The sequence below is a fragment of the Choloepus didactylus genome, chromosome 4, assembly GCF_015220235.1.
Source record: "Choloepus didactylus isolate mChoDid1 chromosome 4, mChoDid1.pri, whole genome shotgun sequence".
Lineage (NCBI taxonomy): Eukaryota > Metazoa > Chordata > Mammalia > Pilosa > Megalonychidae > Choloepus > Choloepus didactylus.
Genome location: NC_051310.1, coordinates 138,887,985 through 138,905,594, shown reverse-complemented (window position 1 = coordinate 138,905,594; position 17,610 = coordinate 138,887,985). Strand labels below are relative to the sequence as shown.

The window sequence follows — 17,610 nt, the reverse complement described above, 5'->3', positions numbered from 1 at the left end:
TAAAACAAGCTTTTTTACCTTTTCCCCTTGATATTGAAAGAACATCTTCAAAGATCTAGTAAAGAGAGAAAAGTTTGATAAGCAGTGGGGTATCCTTAAAGACTATATTTTAATGGAAACTTATTCACATCACCATGTTAAAACAATTCATTTGCATCTTATGCCCCCTCTATCTAATTGTGGGACGAAAAATTCTCAAATGTTTAAGGAATTTCAACTCTTATCTCCTGAGGTTGGGAAGGAGGTTTATATCCCTTGATAAACCAGGAGCCCAGAACTCCTATGCCTGAGTGCTCTAAGTTAAGACTCTCAGAAACAGTATTTTACTGTCACTAAAATTCTTGAGGGCTCAAATTCCAGCCCTCTCTATTCCACCTCTTCCACAATTCTACATCCCCAAAACAATGCCCCAATTCTTATATTACTTCTGTTAATATTCCTGACTAACAAACATGTTGATATTTTGTTTAGTAGCTTTTACTCTGCTTTTGAATTTTGCCTGGAACCTGTCTGAATAGAAAAGAAGAATCCGTGTAAATTAGTTTTGCCAAAATAACAGATAATTATAATATAGACTTAGGCATTTTAAAAATATATATCCCACTTTGTTCCAGGAAAGATTTAACATGACTTACTAATGAATAGATTAATTAATTAAACAAATTAACATAAATAAGAAATACAGTAATGAGAGCTTAAAGTGGAACCAACAAAGGAACTTTAAAAGCTACCTCTTCAATGTTTATAGATTTGTTACCTTTTCAGCACCTCTTAAAAAGAAGTAGCATCTTTTCTCTAGCATTAACGATTAATGTCTCAAATCCAATTCTAGGTTTACTAAAAAATGAATTTCAGATATCCGCTAGGGAAGGAGCCACTATCTTCTTAAAACCTGTCCTCCGCCTTTGCAGTTGTGAAGCTTCTTAAATTAACATATAATGTGGAATAAAGCAGAGACAAACATTATAGCCACATACTATTTTGTTTTCTTTATAGAAAAGTAAAAACGAAAATTGTAAGAGTGAAGGCTTGACTGTACCTGGTCAGATGATCAATAAAAGTTTTTTTTATCATTTTTTGTTTGGTAACAGCCATTTCAAAGAAACTTTTCTAGGCTCTTTTTCTTGCCAATTGCACCAGTTTGAGTAGTAAATCCCATGGAAAAGTTCTGGCTTTGGCTGACTGATATCAGTTACATTTAAAGCATACGCTTTTATTTTTAAAGCCCTAGATTGCTGATCATTTTTTTTTTTAATGAAGAAGAGAAGTAAACTCTTGAATGATAAAGCCTCAACCCAAAGGATTGTAACTGGCACTAGTGTGGCCAAGGCAGTTATTCATTGGCTAACTGTCCAGTTTGGAAATAATTATCCCCAATATCTGGGCCTTTTTTTTTTTTTTTTTCGCTATTTTAATTGATCCTTTGTTTCCACACTTCAACCCGCTCAGTCTTCTTTCTCTTCCATCCCTCATCAACCTCTGAGTTCCTCCAAGGAACCTCTGACAGCATCCCAGAACACATTTCCCAGAGGATTTTTTTTGTCTAGTGTTCTTTAACCTCTTTTCTGGACATTGCCAGAGGCTAAGGTACCTGGAAAATCAATAATTGTGGTTTACTTCCTAACAGCCTAGTGAAGATTTGGTAGAAGAGGTATTTGAATTTCTTTAAAAAAAAATCATTCAATGGATTTACATAATTTATCTTTTTCCTATCCTGTATTGCCATGGAGAATAATGTAGAAATCTAGATCAAGCTGTATGTAGCTTTTCTGCTAAGGGTACTAAGGTAATAAGCACTATAAACACAATTATCCCTTCCTTTTTGTATCTCTCTACACTCCTGTCTCATATAGGACAAAGAACTTTGAGTCTGGTAAGGCCTATAAGGCAACATGGGGCGATGGTGGAGACAACTCATCTAGCAATGTAATATCTAAGCAGCCAGGCCGGGTGACAAACGGTCAGCCTCAGCAAGCAGCCACAGGAGCAACCTCTGGAGGATACATTAAACGGTATGCCAGCTTTTCCTGGTATTTTTCTCCTTTTCCTAAATAAACAGTTCACTCAGAAGGCTGGATGTAGCTCTACACGAACCTTTAACTCTTTAAGTAGCAATAGCTTTTCTTCATTTAAAAAATATATCTTAGAATCTGGCTTGTGACAGAATGTTGACAATGGTTGTTACCCTTGGATGATGGAATTAACTTTTCTTAATACTTTTTGAGCACTTCCTAAATTACTGAAGTAAGCATGGTTTACCCCTGTAAACAGAAAAAAAATGTTTTTAAAAAGTGTGTCATTCAGGGCAGGAATTGGCCACCTTTTTCTATGAAGGGCCAGGTAGTAAATATTTCAGACTTTGCAGATCATACAATCTGTCCCAACTGCTCAACTGTGTTGTAAGGCAAAAGCAGCCATAGATAATGTGTAAATGAATGAGTGTGGCTATGTTCCAATAAAACTTTATTTACAAAAACAGCAGCAGATCAGATTTGGCCCTTGGGCTTTATTTTTCCAACCCCTGTTTTTGGAACAGAGGTTCTCAAATATAAGTGTGTGTCAGAATCACTTGGAGGGCTCATTTTTAAAAAACACAGATTGCTGGACTCCACCTCCAACTTCTGATTCAGTAGGTCTGGAATGAAGCGTGAGAATTAGCCTATCTAACAAGTTCCTGGGTGATGCTGGAAACCACACTTTAAGAACCACTGTTCTAGAATTGTTAACCTCCTTTTTACCTGTCTTTAAGACATTGTGTTCTCCTTGATAAATCTTTAAATTTTTAAAATAGAATGTTTCCCAACAATGATAAACTTCCTTCCATTGGGTCTTAACACTTAACATAAACAATAGCTGATGTTGAAAAGTGCTGAGAGCCATTTGAAAATCTGGTTACTTATTTTTGTGAAAAATTAACCCAGACTTAGTCCTTTTATAACTCACCAGAAAATACTGAATTAACTATCCTTTTGTGATAGTATAACTAATGATGCCAGAGAAGATGAAATGGAGGAGAACCTGACTCAGGTGGGCAGTATCCTGGGAAATCTAAAAAACATGGCCCTGGACATGGGCAATGAGATTGAGGCTCAAAATCAACAAATACAGCGGATCACAGAAAAGGTAAAAGCTGCTTATTGCATTGCCACAGGAGAATGAGATATCCTGTACAGAGTTTTGTAATGGACATCTGTGCTAGATACTTTGGGGAGAAACAATAGAAAGATAAGATCCTGTCCTCACAGGTTTGATGAGGCAGCTATTCTAACATATTGAAAAGCAATAGCCAAGTCCTTCCATCCCTTGCTCATGGCAGTTGGTTCATTTTGAGACAACCACCACTGAATGAAGTGTGATTTTACTTAAACTTTGACACATAAAGCTTAGAATCTACTCTGACCTTTGAGAGTACTGTCTGTTTTTTCCCCCAGAACAGAGTAAGTTTTTTTATTCTTATTTTGTTAATAACAAATTAGTAGGTTTCTGAATCCTCAGCCCATGGAAGTCAGCAGGTGAAAGTCAGTTCTGCAGTTATGCAGAGTTGTTCTTGTGGTGTAGGCATATAAAATAGAGTCCTCCGAGTAAAGGAAAAGTGTAATTCCTATTTTTTTTACTTCACATAATAAAAAAGTTACTGAAAATGAAATTGTTTTCAGTATTTGGATATGCCACCTCCAAAAGGCATTCTTTATTGCTACTTCATTAAAATCTTAGTGTACTTTAAAGAAGGGAGGGAGTTTTTGAGCTTTGCTCTCTGTTGAATTACTTGCAGTAGATTTCATTGAGCAAATAGTGGTTCATAAGCTGCTTTCAAAACTGTAACCTGGGCTACTTATTGCCCAGCATTTTAATTCTGATATTGGCATAGATGGTACCACATCTGTTCCAAAGATCTCTGGGAAGGTTATTTCATTCTTTATGGATTAGATTTGGGGTAGCTCCAGATAAGATTCTATGATTCAGTTTTAGAGGACTCTCACAAAGTCCAGATCTGTAGCAGAGAAGTGCATTATCATATTTCATTGTGTCTAAAATGTCTTAGTTTCCTCTGTTATGCCTCTCTCATCTTTATACACCAAAGTTTTTCGAATGAATTCCGCTTTTTCATGTCTTGCCCAAGACAAGTTTTGTAATGTAACTTTTTAATTTTCTCAGTGTGGTAATTACTCCAGGGGTATAAAATGTGTCTTTTATCAGAGTGACTTAACTTGTGAATTAATACTGATATCTTGTCTTTCTTTTCAGGCTGACACCAACAAAGATCGTATTGATATTGCCAATGCCAGAGCAAAGAAACTCATTGACAGCTAAAGCTACTGCTGTACTTCTTTATCATTTATTCACTTCCCTAGCTCCTCCTTCAAAGCCACACCTTTTCAGAATTGAAATTTTGGCACCATACCATTGTAATCAGGAGATAATGTGGAGGAAGGGCCAGAACAGCCCCCCTTACTTTTTTAGTTTCTATTTTTCTCTAGAGGGTAGACTGTGCTGCTTTCTTACAGTATTTTCTTTCTCTGTTCAACCTCTTAGATTGGTTTTCATATGTACACATAGCGTTGTTTTTCATCCTCATTTATTTTAGAAGGTTCTCTTGCTTTCAAGATTTGAAAGCATTGCCAAAGACAGTCATGAAGAAGGAAGGTTTTTTTTGGCGGGGTCGGGGGGTGGGGATAGAGGCAGGTAGAGCTAAGGGATTGTTACCTCAGTAAAAACCTTCAGGCCTGGAAGCAAAAGTTGCGGAGTTACAGGAAAAGTTTAATTGGGTTTAATTTTTAATTCAAGTTGCAGTTTTTGCCAATTTAGGCTAATGTTTGGTTTTGGAGCTTTTATATGCAGTATTTTGTTGTACATCACAATTTTGCAACCTCTGCTCCAAAATGAGGAAAAGAATGAGTTTTCTTAAAGTCAGCTTAATTTCTGAACTCTTAGTGATTAATGTATGTACATAGATTTTTTGATCCCATTTCATATTGCATTCAGAAATACTTTGTATAAATGAATAACTTTTTATTTTCATATTAGTAGTAGTATCATGTTCCCATTACAGGTTCTACAACCTCATAGATTTGTCATTAGTCTTTGAAGAAAAAATATGTAAATATATATATATATGTAACGTGAGAGTTTCTCTCTTGAGCAGGGCTTAAAAATTTTCTGGAAAAGTTTGACAAAGTTTATGAAGTGAATTCAGATTTACCTCAATGCCAAGAATTATGTTTAGGTAGGAAAAAAGAAACTTACTTTTATCTCAGGTAGAAAAATAGTTTGCTTTGAACTTTATATAGCTTTAGATTTTTCTTTTAAGCTAGGATTTATTGTTTAACTAAAAGTGATTTGGAAAATTATGCCTTTGGTTTAATTATTGATGATTGCACTGTCATTCTCTTTAGCTTTATGTATTAAACCACATCCAAATCGCATTTGTTTAGATCCTGAACAGTGTTATGGGAATTTGATTGGTATTTGTCACCTTTATTTAAAAATCAGCATCCGCACACTTTATAGTTACTAATGTATACTGGTTTGACCAGTTAACACTGCTTGATCCTTACAATTAAATTTTGTAATTTACCAGTGGAATTGTTCTTTCAAGTAGTTAACATGTTCCTGTGACTATTATTTTGGGGCAACAGATTTATCAGCTCTTACTTAACAACTTGAACAGTGCCTGGCAAATTGAACAAAGCAAAAGTCTGTTAGTCAAGAAGCACTCCAAAGGAAAGCTACATTTAACACGTTTCCAGTTTTTATTGAAAAATACTGACAGATTTCCTTTGTGATTTCTCATGACGCTTGTTGAAACCATTACTAGTCTTTTATTCACTTGGGCTTAAATACCCTAGTGACTGAAAGGATAATGTTTATGAGTGAGAACTGTAACCCTCTTCCTGGAGAAGAAATACTTAACCTGGGAAATTTCAAAGGCTGAAGAGGAAAATATTTTTTAAAAGTGAGACTGAGGTTCTCTGTAATAGAAATCTTCCATGCCAGAACAGGTAGTTTGGCCCTTGATTAAAAGGCTAACTTCTTTTTTTTTTTTTTCTTTTGCTTATCTGTGTCTAATTTTCTTACCCTGTTACAAGTGTTTTCTGAGTATCCTATCTAAAAAAGTAGACACACATACAAAGACTTGGTCAGGTTCCGAAATTCAAATTCTTTCAGGGGTCAGGCAAGTGATAGTAAATGTTTAAGTAAGTTGTATAACAATGGGAATTATGCTATACCTAAATGCCTTTTCTAAAAGCATTAAAAAAATTTTTAACACTGATCTGGCTAAAGAAAATAGTCCTGAGGATATCAATATGCTGCCCCCCACAATTAGTTTATTGGTTAGAAGCTTTAAGGTACCATATCGTCTGGATATACTTCAGCTCTGTCACTTGCTGGCTAAGTAACTGTAAGCCCATTTCTTTACCTCACTTTTCTTGTCTGTAAAATGGGGATTAATAATTCCTGCCTTCATACAGTTGTTGCAAAGACTCAGTATGGTAACACCTATAAAACAATTAAAACACAGCCTGGCAAACATAAGAGCTTAATAAATGATAGCTGCTATTCTGTCTAGAGTGGAAATCTTTTTTGGGTAAAGGTTACCTTTGTGAATTTGATGAAAGACAACACAGCCTCTCTTCCCAGAGAAATAGGCCTACAAACATGAATCGTCACAAATGAGAATCATGTAAGCCGTGAGAGCCCATCCATGGATCCCACAGTCACAAACTTTTCCAAAGCTTCTGCTACTGGGAAAGAAGAGGGGTAGGAATATAAAAAGGCCCCTATTAAAAGTGGACGTATTAGTCCCATAATGCACTAGAAATAGAAGCTGTTGATTAAAACCTTTTTCTGATTTTCTCCTGTAACATTATCTGGAAACTTGTTTACTGTACTTTTGAAAGGTAATAAACTCAAGTAGTTAAGAACACAAGCTCTGGAGTCTGACCACCTGGGTTCAGATTTTGGTTCAGTCATTTACTAGCTATCTGACCCTGAGCATAATACTAACCTTTCTGAGCTAGTTTCTTTATTTCTCAAATGGTTAGGGGCCTAGTTGGGGTGTTTACCTACTTAACAGAGTTGTCTGAATTCAATAACAAAGAACAGTTACATTGGTACCTAGGACTTAGTAAGTGGTCATTAAATAATAACTTTTTTTGTTATTGTTACTTTGGAATAGCTAATTGATATATTCATCCTTTTTGGCTTAATATTTAGAACTTCTCCTTTTTGCCAAATGTTAAAATCACCAGAATTGCAAGATGAGATCTAATTATGAATAAATGAAAAATGAGAAATGATGGTAATTAAAAGCTAGTAATATACTCAACTTGTTGACTTCCCTTGGATCATTCCAAGAATTGCTGGTATTGATTACTACTTCTGAGATATCTGCCAGTGCTGTTGTAACAGTCTGTTTAGGGTCTATATGGGAGTGGATCCAGACAGCTCGAGTATGTGCATAAAAGTGGGTGTTATCCTTGTATATCTTTGCTAATAACCTAACTCCTTTCTTTAAAGAAAGTATCACTCAGCTTAATTCTCTAATTTTAATATCCTTGTTAATGATGTAGAAAAGTTACAAATCAAGTCATTCATTCCAGGTATGGCTCTAATTAATAGATGCTTTACAAATTTTTCCTCATTTAGAAGAGGTGTCATTGCAAGTTGTCATTTATAGTTCTTTGGAGCCACTCAGAAACCTACAACTAAGAAATTACATAGTATCCCCCACTGAACTTAATTTTTTTTTTTTTTTAACAGTAACCTGACCTGTTTTTCAGGTTTCCAGTTTTAAAATGGCAATGATCTTTATCTCTATAGCTGGTCCTTTTTTTTTTTTTTTTTTTTTACTTCACAGTTTTAATTCATCCTTTGTTTCTACTAACTCTAAATCTTTCCATCTCACACGTGGATTATGACTCTCCCCTTATCTTAAACTCCTGTTTCCCAGTCATCGTATTCTCAATTGCAGTTTAGAATTAGCTTCTTTAAATTGTTTTCTTTAGGTCAGTCCCTTACTAAAATTTTTAGGTTACCCCAGTCACAGTCTTTATATTTCTGAGATTGATAATCAGGTTCCTTATCTTCTGGTCATTTGTTTGTCATTCTTTTTTATGCAGTATGTGCCCTAAATCTTCTATTTATTTCTGTATAACTTGCTAAATTTTACTTTTATGCCTTACAGGTGAAAAAAATGGCACCATTTATTTAGTGCTTGCTCTGTGCTAGGCACTCTGCTCAGTGCTTTTATGTGCCTTTTCACCACATCCTCGTAACATACCTGAGAGGTAAGAGGTATTGCCCAAATTACAGATGAGAATAAATCACATAAATTAATAGAGCTAATAAATGACAGACTTTGAATTCAAAGCTGGCTCTTTTTTACCCCAAGGCTCATGATCTTAGTACAATAAACTGACTTCTAAATCAAACTGTAAAGAATTTAGGAGACTTATGGCTAGTGGCCAAACTAGAATCTAGGTGTCCAGATGATGATGATGAAGATGATGACGATGATAGCTCATATTTAGGTCTAACTATTTGTGCATTATAACTTTAGGCTTATTACTTTACATAGCCCCCATCCGTAAGGGCTCTATCTAGCAAAAGACAGATACAGAATGTGAAAACTGCTACAGTAACAGATGGGGAAGCAGTTAATATGGCTTAGACATAGGGAAGGGACTTAGATGCAGAGGAGGAGCATGTTAGTGAAAGAACATTCCTGCTTGAACAAGGTAAAAAGCAGTTAAAGGAGAGACACAATGCACCTGGGTTTAGGGAGCAGATAATCTGGTATGGCTGGGCAGGCAAATGAGAGTAAAAAAAGGGATATCTGGAAATAAGGCTGGGTCCAAGTTTTGACAGGTAACAGTCACTGATTATCGTAAGAGTGGGGGTAGATTTTTAAAACTCTAATCAATAAGTAAATGCCCTCAGACATTTAAGTTAAGTGTGTAAGTTCTGGTTTATGATGCAAAGTACTGATGAAATATTTAGAGAAATTTCAATTGTTCAATGGATCAATAAGGTTAATAAATTAAGCATTAAAGTTTATAATAAACAAATCTCCTCAACTGATACCAATAAACTGGCATCCCTTATCCCTCTCCAATTTGAGAAGCAGAAATAACATATAAGAAAAAGAGAATATGTGGATTACATTAAAGGTCAGAGAGACTTCCTCATATAGATTAAATATTAGGATCTTGTGATCTCTCAACCTACTGGTTCAACTACATTTGTAAAATGAGGAACAATGGTTAATTATAGCCCCATGGCTAAGATAAAACCTCAGAAAATGGCAAAAGTGGTAGCTTTCAAAATGGTTGTGTCCGTGATGATCTGAAATCATCTATCACTGTACCTTCAAATTCTCTTAATAAGCATGGTTCCAGTACTGCAGAATGTTTATCATCAGTCACATGAAGGCATTTCACCACTTATACAACCTGACCAAGAGCATGAAAATTTCTTCCTAATCAGTTTACTTTCAAACTTAGAAGAACAAAGGACCACTTACAGGATAAAGTCCTCCTGTCTTCTTCCTTTAAATGATTAACCTTGTTTCCAGCCAAAGTTCATTAAAAATTCTTTATTTAGCATATTCTCTCAGCCAGAGAAAAAACTTGATAAACATAGGTTGTTTTAAAATGTTGTAGCAATGGTTTCTTGATAGGTAATTTGATCAGTAGTTATAAATACAAAATGGGAAAAGGGTTACCAGAAATAAGACATTATTTGTAACAAAGCTTCAGGAAAATCTTGATTATTAAAATTACTTTTATCTTACAAGTGTTGCATATAGTTTTAGCTCTTCAGACATATCTTGATAGTTAGGCTCCTGCAATAATAAAGAATTTGCTACCGCAGACCCTAGGGATCATCTTTTAGTGTTGTTTTGGTGCTTCTCTGACAAAGCACACTTTTAATCAAGACAGTCATATATATCCTAAACTCCAAGGATAAACACTGCAATTGAACAGATGAACTGGAATAAAATCATAAATCCTTCGATTAACCACAGCAGCCTCTCACAACTATTTGAATTTCATAAAAATATGAAGTATTAACACAGAGGTGGAATGGCAGTTGATTTTATGGATGCTCACACATTGAAACTAAACATGAAATTGAAAGCTGTAGTGTGAAACTATTATTGTTACCAGGCAGCAACCCCTCACCATATAAAGAGCAACTGGCAACTGGTTTCTTAAAGCCAAACTAATGATGGTTTTAAAAATCAAGATTGTCCAGTGCTCTATCCATGGTTCAAAATGGAGGACTCTTCTAGCTCTTCCTATCGCTTTTAGCTTATTTGAGGTGTGCCCTGAAAAGGAGAAAGATCATTGAGTAAAGTATCTCCTGGAGTATTGCCTCCTTATTGCAGATATCCTTGACAATGACAGGAACCTTTGATTCAGACAGATTCCAACAGAGGATCCAAGTAGGTGTCATGTAAACTTCCCATACTGGAGAGCATCATGCAAACTTCTTCTTGGTAGCTGTAAACCTCTCCATGTACTAAAATCATGAAAGAAGAACATATATATTTGGTATTTTGGCACAGGCAAAAATAAGCCAAATATTTGTTACTTAGGTTTTTATATGACTTTTCATTGTGATTTTTATAGGATATGGTCATTTCCTACAAACTCCTATTCTCGGATCCTATTTCCTACAAAAACCTAAAATTTAAAGCACATCATTTTTTTGTTTGCCTTTTTTTTTTAAGTTTTGTTTAGTTTTTTTAAATAGGAAACCTATCAAAAGACAAAGATGCTTTACGATAAGCCATCTAGGGAAAAAGTCGTCTTGTCACAGTAACCTCACATTCAGCTGATTCTTAGAACCAGCCTCCAAAATGGGGAAGAACAAATCCTGTTGATATTAGCCATGAACATTCAAGTGGATTACTTCACTATTCTTTTCTCTGGGGCAGTGACTAGAAATACTGATGTGCACTAATATATACCTTATCATAGCCTTCCAGTTCTCGAAGGTTCTTTATCTCAAAAAGATTGCCTTCCACAGCAAGCAGACAGATCTGGGAATCACTGAGGATACTCTGTGGAAGCATACTGAGCTCAAGACAGTTCTCTTCCAGGCGAAGAACTTTGAGGCGAGGACAGCAAGATATCTTCACTGAGATCTGAGATATCTGTTGAACAAAGGAAAGAATAATAGGAAAAAACATAGGCACTATAAAGGCTACTTTTTACTAAATTTAAAAAAGCACAACCACCCCTACTTGACTCACTATTTGTCCTAATTCTTGCTTTTCTTTTACTGCCTCCGTTTTCTCACTACCTACTCATTCCCGAAGTCTAGTTATCTGGCTTCTGCTACCACTCCTCCACTAATACTGCTTTTTTTTGAAGGTCACCAGTGACTGTTTGGAACAAAGTTTTCTGATAATAAAAACAAGTTTATTTTTTTAAAAGTTACCTGTAATCCCACCACCCAGAAATAACTACCACAAACATTTTGATACATTTGCTGCCAATCATTTATGTGTAAATACATAGTGTTTACTGCTAATCAAGTGCATTTGACTGTACTATCCCTTCCTTGGAACTCCCTCTTGTGCCTAAGTATTTGGCTCTTTTTTTTTCTATCTTTTGAATTATTCATGTTTTTGGCTTCCCTTCTTGTTTCTATGGGCACTTTTCAAGCAGCAGTCCCTAATACTTCGTATCTCATCTTGTTAAGCTTTCTCAAAGAAAGCTCATTCATTAAAGCGCTCACTTCTGTTATGACCACAAAATCTGTATCTACATATCTGCTCACCTCTATTTTACTCCTCTGTCTCCATCTTTCAGTAAAACATTTCTATTTGGATGACTCATCATTCATAATCAACATGTACATTCTCAATAGCACAGCTATCTTTCAGGCCCTCAAGCTCAATATCAAGCAGTCATCTTTGACTCATTCACCTTTTTGCCCTCTAAATGCTGCAAATCACTCTTCTATTGACTGCTTAACATCATCTCTATCTAGAGTCAGTGGTTTTCAAAGTGTCTCCAGGCCAGCACCTGGGAAATTGTTAGAAAGGCAAATTCCCAGATGCTAGCCCACACCTACTGAATCAGAAATTATGAGGGTGGGGGCCTAGCAATCTCATTTATCAAGTTCTCCCTGATAACGTCAGAACCATTGATTAAGGTGTCAATAGAGCTAAATGTGGAAATGCTCAATAATTTTGCCTTAACATTGACATTTTTTCCCTCAAGAAGCTCAAGAACATACAACAATGTCCATTTTAATTTAGGAAAATGATGGGTCTCCTCAAAGGCTGAATTTCCTCATAATATAAAGTCACTTGTTTTCAGGAATGAAGGTCACTTATGCCTCCTTTTCTCAAAGATAAACTGGGATCATTATAAAGACAGATGCATTTTAGGGAAACAATACTTTACAGAAAAATGAAGTGTACATGGCAAGGTTTGGCTATGCAAAATGCCTAATATTTATACTGTTTTATAGTTTATAACATGCCTCCATCTAAAGTAGACTTGAACATATAACTGAAAAACTACCATCTTCATTTTCTAAAATAAGTTTCCCATAAATGATGCACTTACAGTCATGTCTTACAATCTAGAACAGTGTTGTCCAATAAAATGTTTTGCAATGATAGAAATGTTCTATATCTGTACTGTACAATATAGTAGCCACTAGCCACATGTGACTGAGCCCTTGAAATATGTGTCTAGAGTGACTAAGGAACTGAATATTTTATCTAATTTTAATTAGTTTCTATTTCAATAGCCATATATAGCTAGTGGCTACTGGACTGGACTGTGCAGATCTAGAAATTGACTCCAGAAAAATTAAAGGCCAGTTTCACTGTGCTTAATGTTTGTCATTTGTGCTTTATGCCTAGACCAAGATTTTCAGCAAAAGCAGGATATGCACTTGACAAAGATGTCAAAGAAAATAACAGTAACCTGTGATGTCCAAATCTAAGAGCCTATGAGCTTAAGCCTCTTTTCCACTTTATCTTCCTAACACGAATCCTTGCTAGATAAGGGGCATATTTGGGGAAGCTCTAACGAACTCTTCAAGATTTGTAAGACAGTAGTTTTAACTATTGCAATAATCTCACCTGTTATCCATCCCACCCTCCAAATAATACCCACACAACATACACCCAGTGTCCCAACTAATTCCATGGCACTTTTGACTTTGACATTAGTCTAGCCCATAGAGTACCCCTCTTATCTAGTCTCTGACACCCAGCTCCCTATGATTACAGCTTAGGAAACAAGGGATTGTCCAGGAGACCATAAACCCACACTTATGCTCTAGATAAAAATGTTAAGCTCTAGACCTGGTTCTGATTGAGGTTGAGTTCGATGACCTGCAGCTCTCCCACTATGTCAGGTATACTCCGAATCTGGTTCTTAGAGAGATCCACAACATCCAGGTGCCGTAGGCTACAGAGTTGGGGTGGTAGTGTCCGGAGTTGGTTCCCAGAGAGGCTCAGGGTCTTGAGGGCTGAGAGGTGTCCAAAGGTAGATGGCAAATCCATCAGGTGATTGTTGTTTAGGCTTAGCATCTCTAGTTTTTTCAGATTGCATAACTCATCAGGCAGAAGAGCTGGCAAAGAAAATTTTTAAAAAACCTGAATCGGACACAGCTGCAACACACCTTGATGAAGTTTCTAAATACTATGGCAGCCTGCTCACGTCTTGGAAATACATGTAGAATTCCCACATGTTGTGCCATTTTTAAGTATTGCATTTTACCAATGTGGTCTTCAGAAGGTGAGGGTGCCATCAAAATGCAGGACAGCAATATGTATATAATGGGCTCCTGTGTAAAGGGAGGCTTAGCACAATCTGACAACAATTTTGTGAGATTTAAAAGGTCCTCCCCTTCCCATTCTATCCCCCTTTCCAAATTAGATGGCTCTGTTTACATTACATCTCAGAAAACATTCTTGCCTTTCAAGTCCAACGTGACCCAGAACTAATCATTATGCCACCCGAGGAGGCTGTGTATGAAATTACAAGAGGGAGAAATCTGCAAGGACTCTCATATTCTCCTGCGTCTTGAACTCTCTGAACGGTTTCATAACAACAAAATCAGCTTGTAAGAGAAAACCACCCTTCTTAACAGCTGATCACTAGCAAAAGCCTCCCAGGTGCAGAAGTCATACTCAGTTTGTTGCTGTTCAGGGAGAGGCTCTTCAGCAGAGTGAACTTCCCTATCAGCATAGGCGGTAGGCTCTCGATCTTGTTGTTGGATAAGTCGATGGTCCTGAGATTGCTCGTCAGCTTCTGCAACTCTGAAGGGAACTGAAAAAAGGGGTTCACAACGTGAACCTATTAACTTCACCGCCCCCACCGTCCCTCACTCTTTTTTTAAGTTCCCTGGTCGGATCCCTTCCAATCTCACCTCGGTCAGTCCGCGGTCCTTGAGCTGAAAGACACCCGTTTTCTGCGCTGTTTCCACATGAGCGCGGAGGGCACTGTTCCCCATCCTAGCGCCGCGGCTCAGATCCCTGAGAGAAGGAAGCTCAGCTGTCACCACCTGGTTCAGAACTCAGCCCCCCAACCCCCTCGGCCTCCTGGATGGATCTCATACCCCAGATGCCACCCCTTGCTGATGTCTGGATCCTGGAGCCAGCCCTAGAGTGGCAAGGAAGGGAAGGACAGACAGCCCAGTCACTAGGCCCTGCCTGTCGCTTTTGCAGCTCTTCCGAGACCAGGCGCTGCTGAGAGCCTAAAAGGATCGGGGAGCCCTAGACTCGCCTATTCCCCTTCACTTCACAAACAGCTCGGCAGCAGAAAACGCGCGATCCGCGCTCACCAGGGATGAGTTCCCCGGGCTTCCGCCCGGGAGGAAACGCCCTGTGATGTCATCCGGCCGCGCCGCGCCTTCGCCTTGCGTGCTGCTCACCCTCGGCGCCACCAAGGAAGATCGGTCGGTGCCATGGCTGCCGCGAACACTTGGCAGCCGGTGTCGGCGCCAAACGCCGCCGGGCTACTGCTGGACCGTTTCCTAGCTTCGGGTGTGGTCACTCAGGTGCGTGGGGGCAGCGATGACGTTATCAAAGGGGTGCCCATGGTGGCGACAGAAGACGGCTGTGGGGTTGTAAGGAATGCAGGCTGGAGGCCATACTATCGTAGAGGTGAATGGAGCTCCTTCCAGGCAACTGCCGTGACCGATCTGCCGTGGGTTTTTCGAAAGCGACTTTTTCTGGAGTAGATGGTGTTTCGAGTAGAGGGTGTTTCAAATGTCCACAGGCCAGTTTGTGGGAGATAAAATAATCTAGGGTTTCCCCGCTTTTTTTCCATCATACCGCCTCTAGATTGTAGTGGGCGACGGGATTGGGAAGTACGTAAAGATAATTTAAACAACCATTCCCAAACAAGGCTCGTTTGTGGGAAGCATTGAAGCATTTTTGGGGCGGGAGGCGGACGGTACAAGAGAGCGCCAGAGGAAGGAAACATCTTGAAAGGCAAAAGAAAACAAAAGAAAAAAAGTATTGGCGAAAAAGACTTGAAAGACCTTGGAAAGTGAATGAAAGAAGGGACTAAATTTGAGATGGAGAAGAGAACGATTATTCCAAGGAGTGGCAGTTTGAGTTTGGGCAGGAAGAGCCTGTTCATAGGCCGAGGGGAAAGAGCCAGTAGACGGAGAAATTGGAGATACGAGGAAATATTGGAATACAAGTGGCAGATGTAACAGAAGGGAATGGGGGAAATGGGATTAAGGGCATTGAGAATGAGTGAAAGAAAGGAAAGATATTTTGAGATAAAGAGGAAGTTGAGGAATTCCACTAAAATGGAAACTGAGACAAGTTAAATGGTAAAATCATCTGCAGATATTAGCAGTATCAACATGATTAATGGAAAAACATACAATTTTTTATGCTTAGAAGAGTCGTTAGAGACTTCTAATACCTTACAGTATTTCTAAAATGAAGGAACTAAGGTCTAAAGAGACCAAGAAACTTGCCCAAGGTCACTCAGCTAGTGAGATGGAATTAGATCCCAGAGCTTTCCCTTTTCTGGCACATTATATCTTTCTAAGATGAACAGTCATAAATGATCCTGTGATACTATCTTGAAAAAGTGAAACTTCTGTTGAAGAACTCCTAATAACCAGACCTTGTGGATTTTCTGGGGAGCAAGAAGTAGTAATGAATATGTTGGAAAACAGGCAAAACCCAACCACACACTCCCATGTGAATCCTCCCTCACATCTCTCTTGTGTTTTCTTCCTACCAGTTCCCTAGTACTCCCACTTGTATTGTCCAGTTCTCCTGTCACAAAGTAAAATAATTTGGTAAAATTTTAGTAGACATTTGGAACTTAATATTCCTCCAGAGAGTATTGGTAGGAGATAGAAATACCTAAACCAGAGTAGTCAGTCACCACTGAGAGAATTTTAGGCATTGATGGGTGAGCTGTTTTTTTGGGGTGGTGGTTGCTTTTTTTTTTTTTTTTAATCTTCATTTTATTGAGATATATTCACATACCACGCAGTCATACAAAACAAATTGTACATTCGATTGTTCACAGTACCATTACATAGTTGTACATTCATCACCTAAATCAATCCCTGACACCTTCATTAGCACACACACACAAATAATAAGTATAATAATTAAAGTGAAAAAGAGCAATTGAAGTGAAAAAGAACACTGGGTACCTTTGTCTGTTTGTTTGTTTGTTTCCTTCCCCTATTTTTCTACTCATCCATCCATAAACTAGACAAAGGGGAGTGTGGTCCTTATGGTTTTCCCAATCCTGTTGTCACCCCTCATAAGCTACATTTTTATACAATTGTCTTTGAGATTCATGGGTTCTGGGTTGTAGTTTGATAGTTTCAGGTATCCACCACCAGCTACCCCAATTCTTTAGAACCTAAAAAGGGTTGTCTAAATTGTGTGTAAGAGTGCCCACCAGAGTGACCTCTCGGCTCCTTTTGGAATCTCTCTGCCACTGAAGCTTATTTCATTTCCTTTCACATCCCCCTTTTGGTCAAGAAGATGTTCTCCGTCCCACGATGCTGGGTCTACATTCCTCCCCGGGAGTCATATTCCACGTTGCCAGGGAGATTCACTCCCCTGGGTGTCTGATCCCACGTAGAGGGGAGGGCATTGATTTCACCTTTCAAGTTGGCTTAGGTAGAGAGAGAGGGCCACATCAGAGCAACAAAGAGGCATTCGGGAGGAGGCTCTTAGGCACAGTTATAGGGAGGCCTAGCCTCTCCTTTGCAGCAACTGTCTTCCCAAGGGTAAAACCTACGGTAGAGGGCTCAACCCATCAAACCACCAGTTCCCTATGTCTGTGGTCATGTTAGCAACCATCGAGGTGGGGTAGGCCAATACCCCTGCATTCTCCACAGGCTCCTCAAGGGGGCACTACATATTTTTTTCCTAATTTTTTTTTTTTTTTTTAACCTTTTTTTCCTTTTTAAATCAACTGTATGGGGAAAAAATAAAATAAAATAAAATAAAAAAGAAAAACATACAATAAAAGAACATTTCAAAGAGACCATAACAAGGGAGTAAGAAAAAGACAACTAACCTAAGATAACTGCTTTACTTCCAATCTGTTCCTACTTTACCCCAAGAAAGTTACATAATAT

The 17,610-nt window shown here is 38.0% G+C and overlaps 3 protein-coding genes across 5 annotated transcripts in view; 2 read left to right on the top strand and 1 right to left on the bottom strand.

Annotated features, from left to right (window-relative positions):
- Positions 1–6,558, top strand: part of SNAP23 (synaptosome associated protein 23) — a 40,707-nt gene extending 34,149 nt beyond the window's left edge. The window contains exons 6-8 of the mRNA XM_037834195.1: positions 1,854–2,012; positions 2,979–3,123; positions 4,246–6,558. Of these exons, the coding sequence (XP_037690123.1) occupies positions 1,854–2,012; positions 2,979–3,123; positions 4,246–4,311 (370 nt within the window). The 3' untranslated portion in view covers positions 4,312–6,558. The remainder of the gene's footprint in view (positions 1–1,853; positions 2,013–2,978; positions 3,124–4,245) is intronic.
- A 3,022-nt stretch (positions 6,559–9,580) lies between these two features.
- Positions 9,581–14,935, bottom strand: LRRC57 (leucine rich repeat containing 57). Of its 3 annotated transcripts, none has more exons than XM_037834190.1 (6): positions 14,821–14,935; positions 14,407–14,512; positions 14,168–14,306; positions 13,337–13,605; positions 10,976–11,161; positions 9,581–10,524 (listed from the first exon to the last, which is right to left on the bottom strand). In XM_037834190.1, the coding sequence occupies exons 1-6, from the start codon at positions 14,871–14,873 to the stop codon at positions 10,483–10,485; spliced, it is 795 nt and encodes a 264-aa protein (XP_037690118.1). In that variant the 5' UTR covers positions 14,874–14,935; the 3' UTR covers positions 9,581–10,482. The 3 variants fall into 3 exon arrangements, with proteins under 3 accessions (XP_037690118.1, XP_037690119.1, XP_037690120.1); XM_037834191.1 differs by having other exon boundaries at positions 14,596–14,852; XM_037834192.1 differs by having other exon boundaries at positions 14,763–14,846.
- HAUS2 (HAUS augmin like complex subunit 2) overlaps positions 14,643–17,610 on the top strand; it is a 28,996-nt gene continuing 26,028 nt past the window's right edge. The window contains exon 1 of the mRNA XM_037834193.1: positions 14,643–15,036. Coding sequence (XP_037690121.1) covers positions 14,944–15,036 — 93 coding nt within the window. The 5' untranslated portion in view covers positions 14,643–14,943. The remainder of the gene's footprint in view (positions 15,037–17,610) is intronic.

Bases quoted from the DNA above. Each gene is read 5' to 3' on its own strand.
- LRRC57 (XM_037834190.1), bottom strand. From the start codon at position 14,873: ATGACATCACAGGGCGTTTCCTCCCGGGCGGAAGCCCGGGGAACTCAT. The intron at 11,162-13,336 runs GTCTAGAGCTTA...TTTGTTCAACAG, and splicing joins TCAACCTCAATCAGAACCAG to ATATCTCAGATCTCAGTGAA. The intron at 10,525-10,975 runs GTATATATTAGT...TCATGATTTTAG, and splicing joins AACTGGAAGGCTATGATAAG to TACATGGAGAGGTTTACAGC.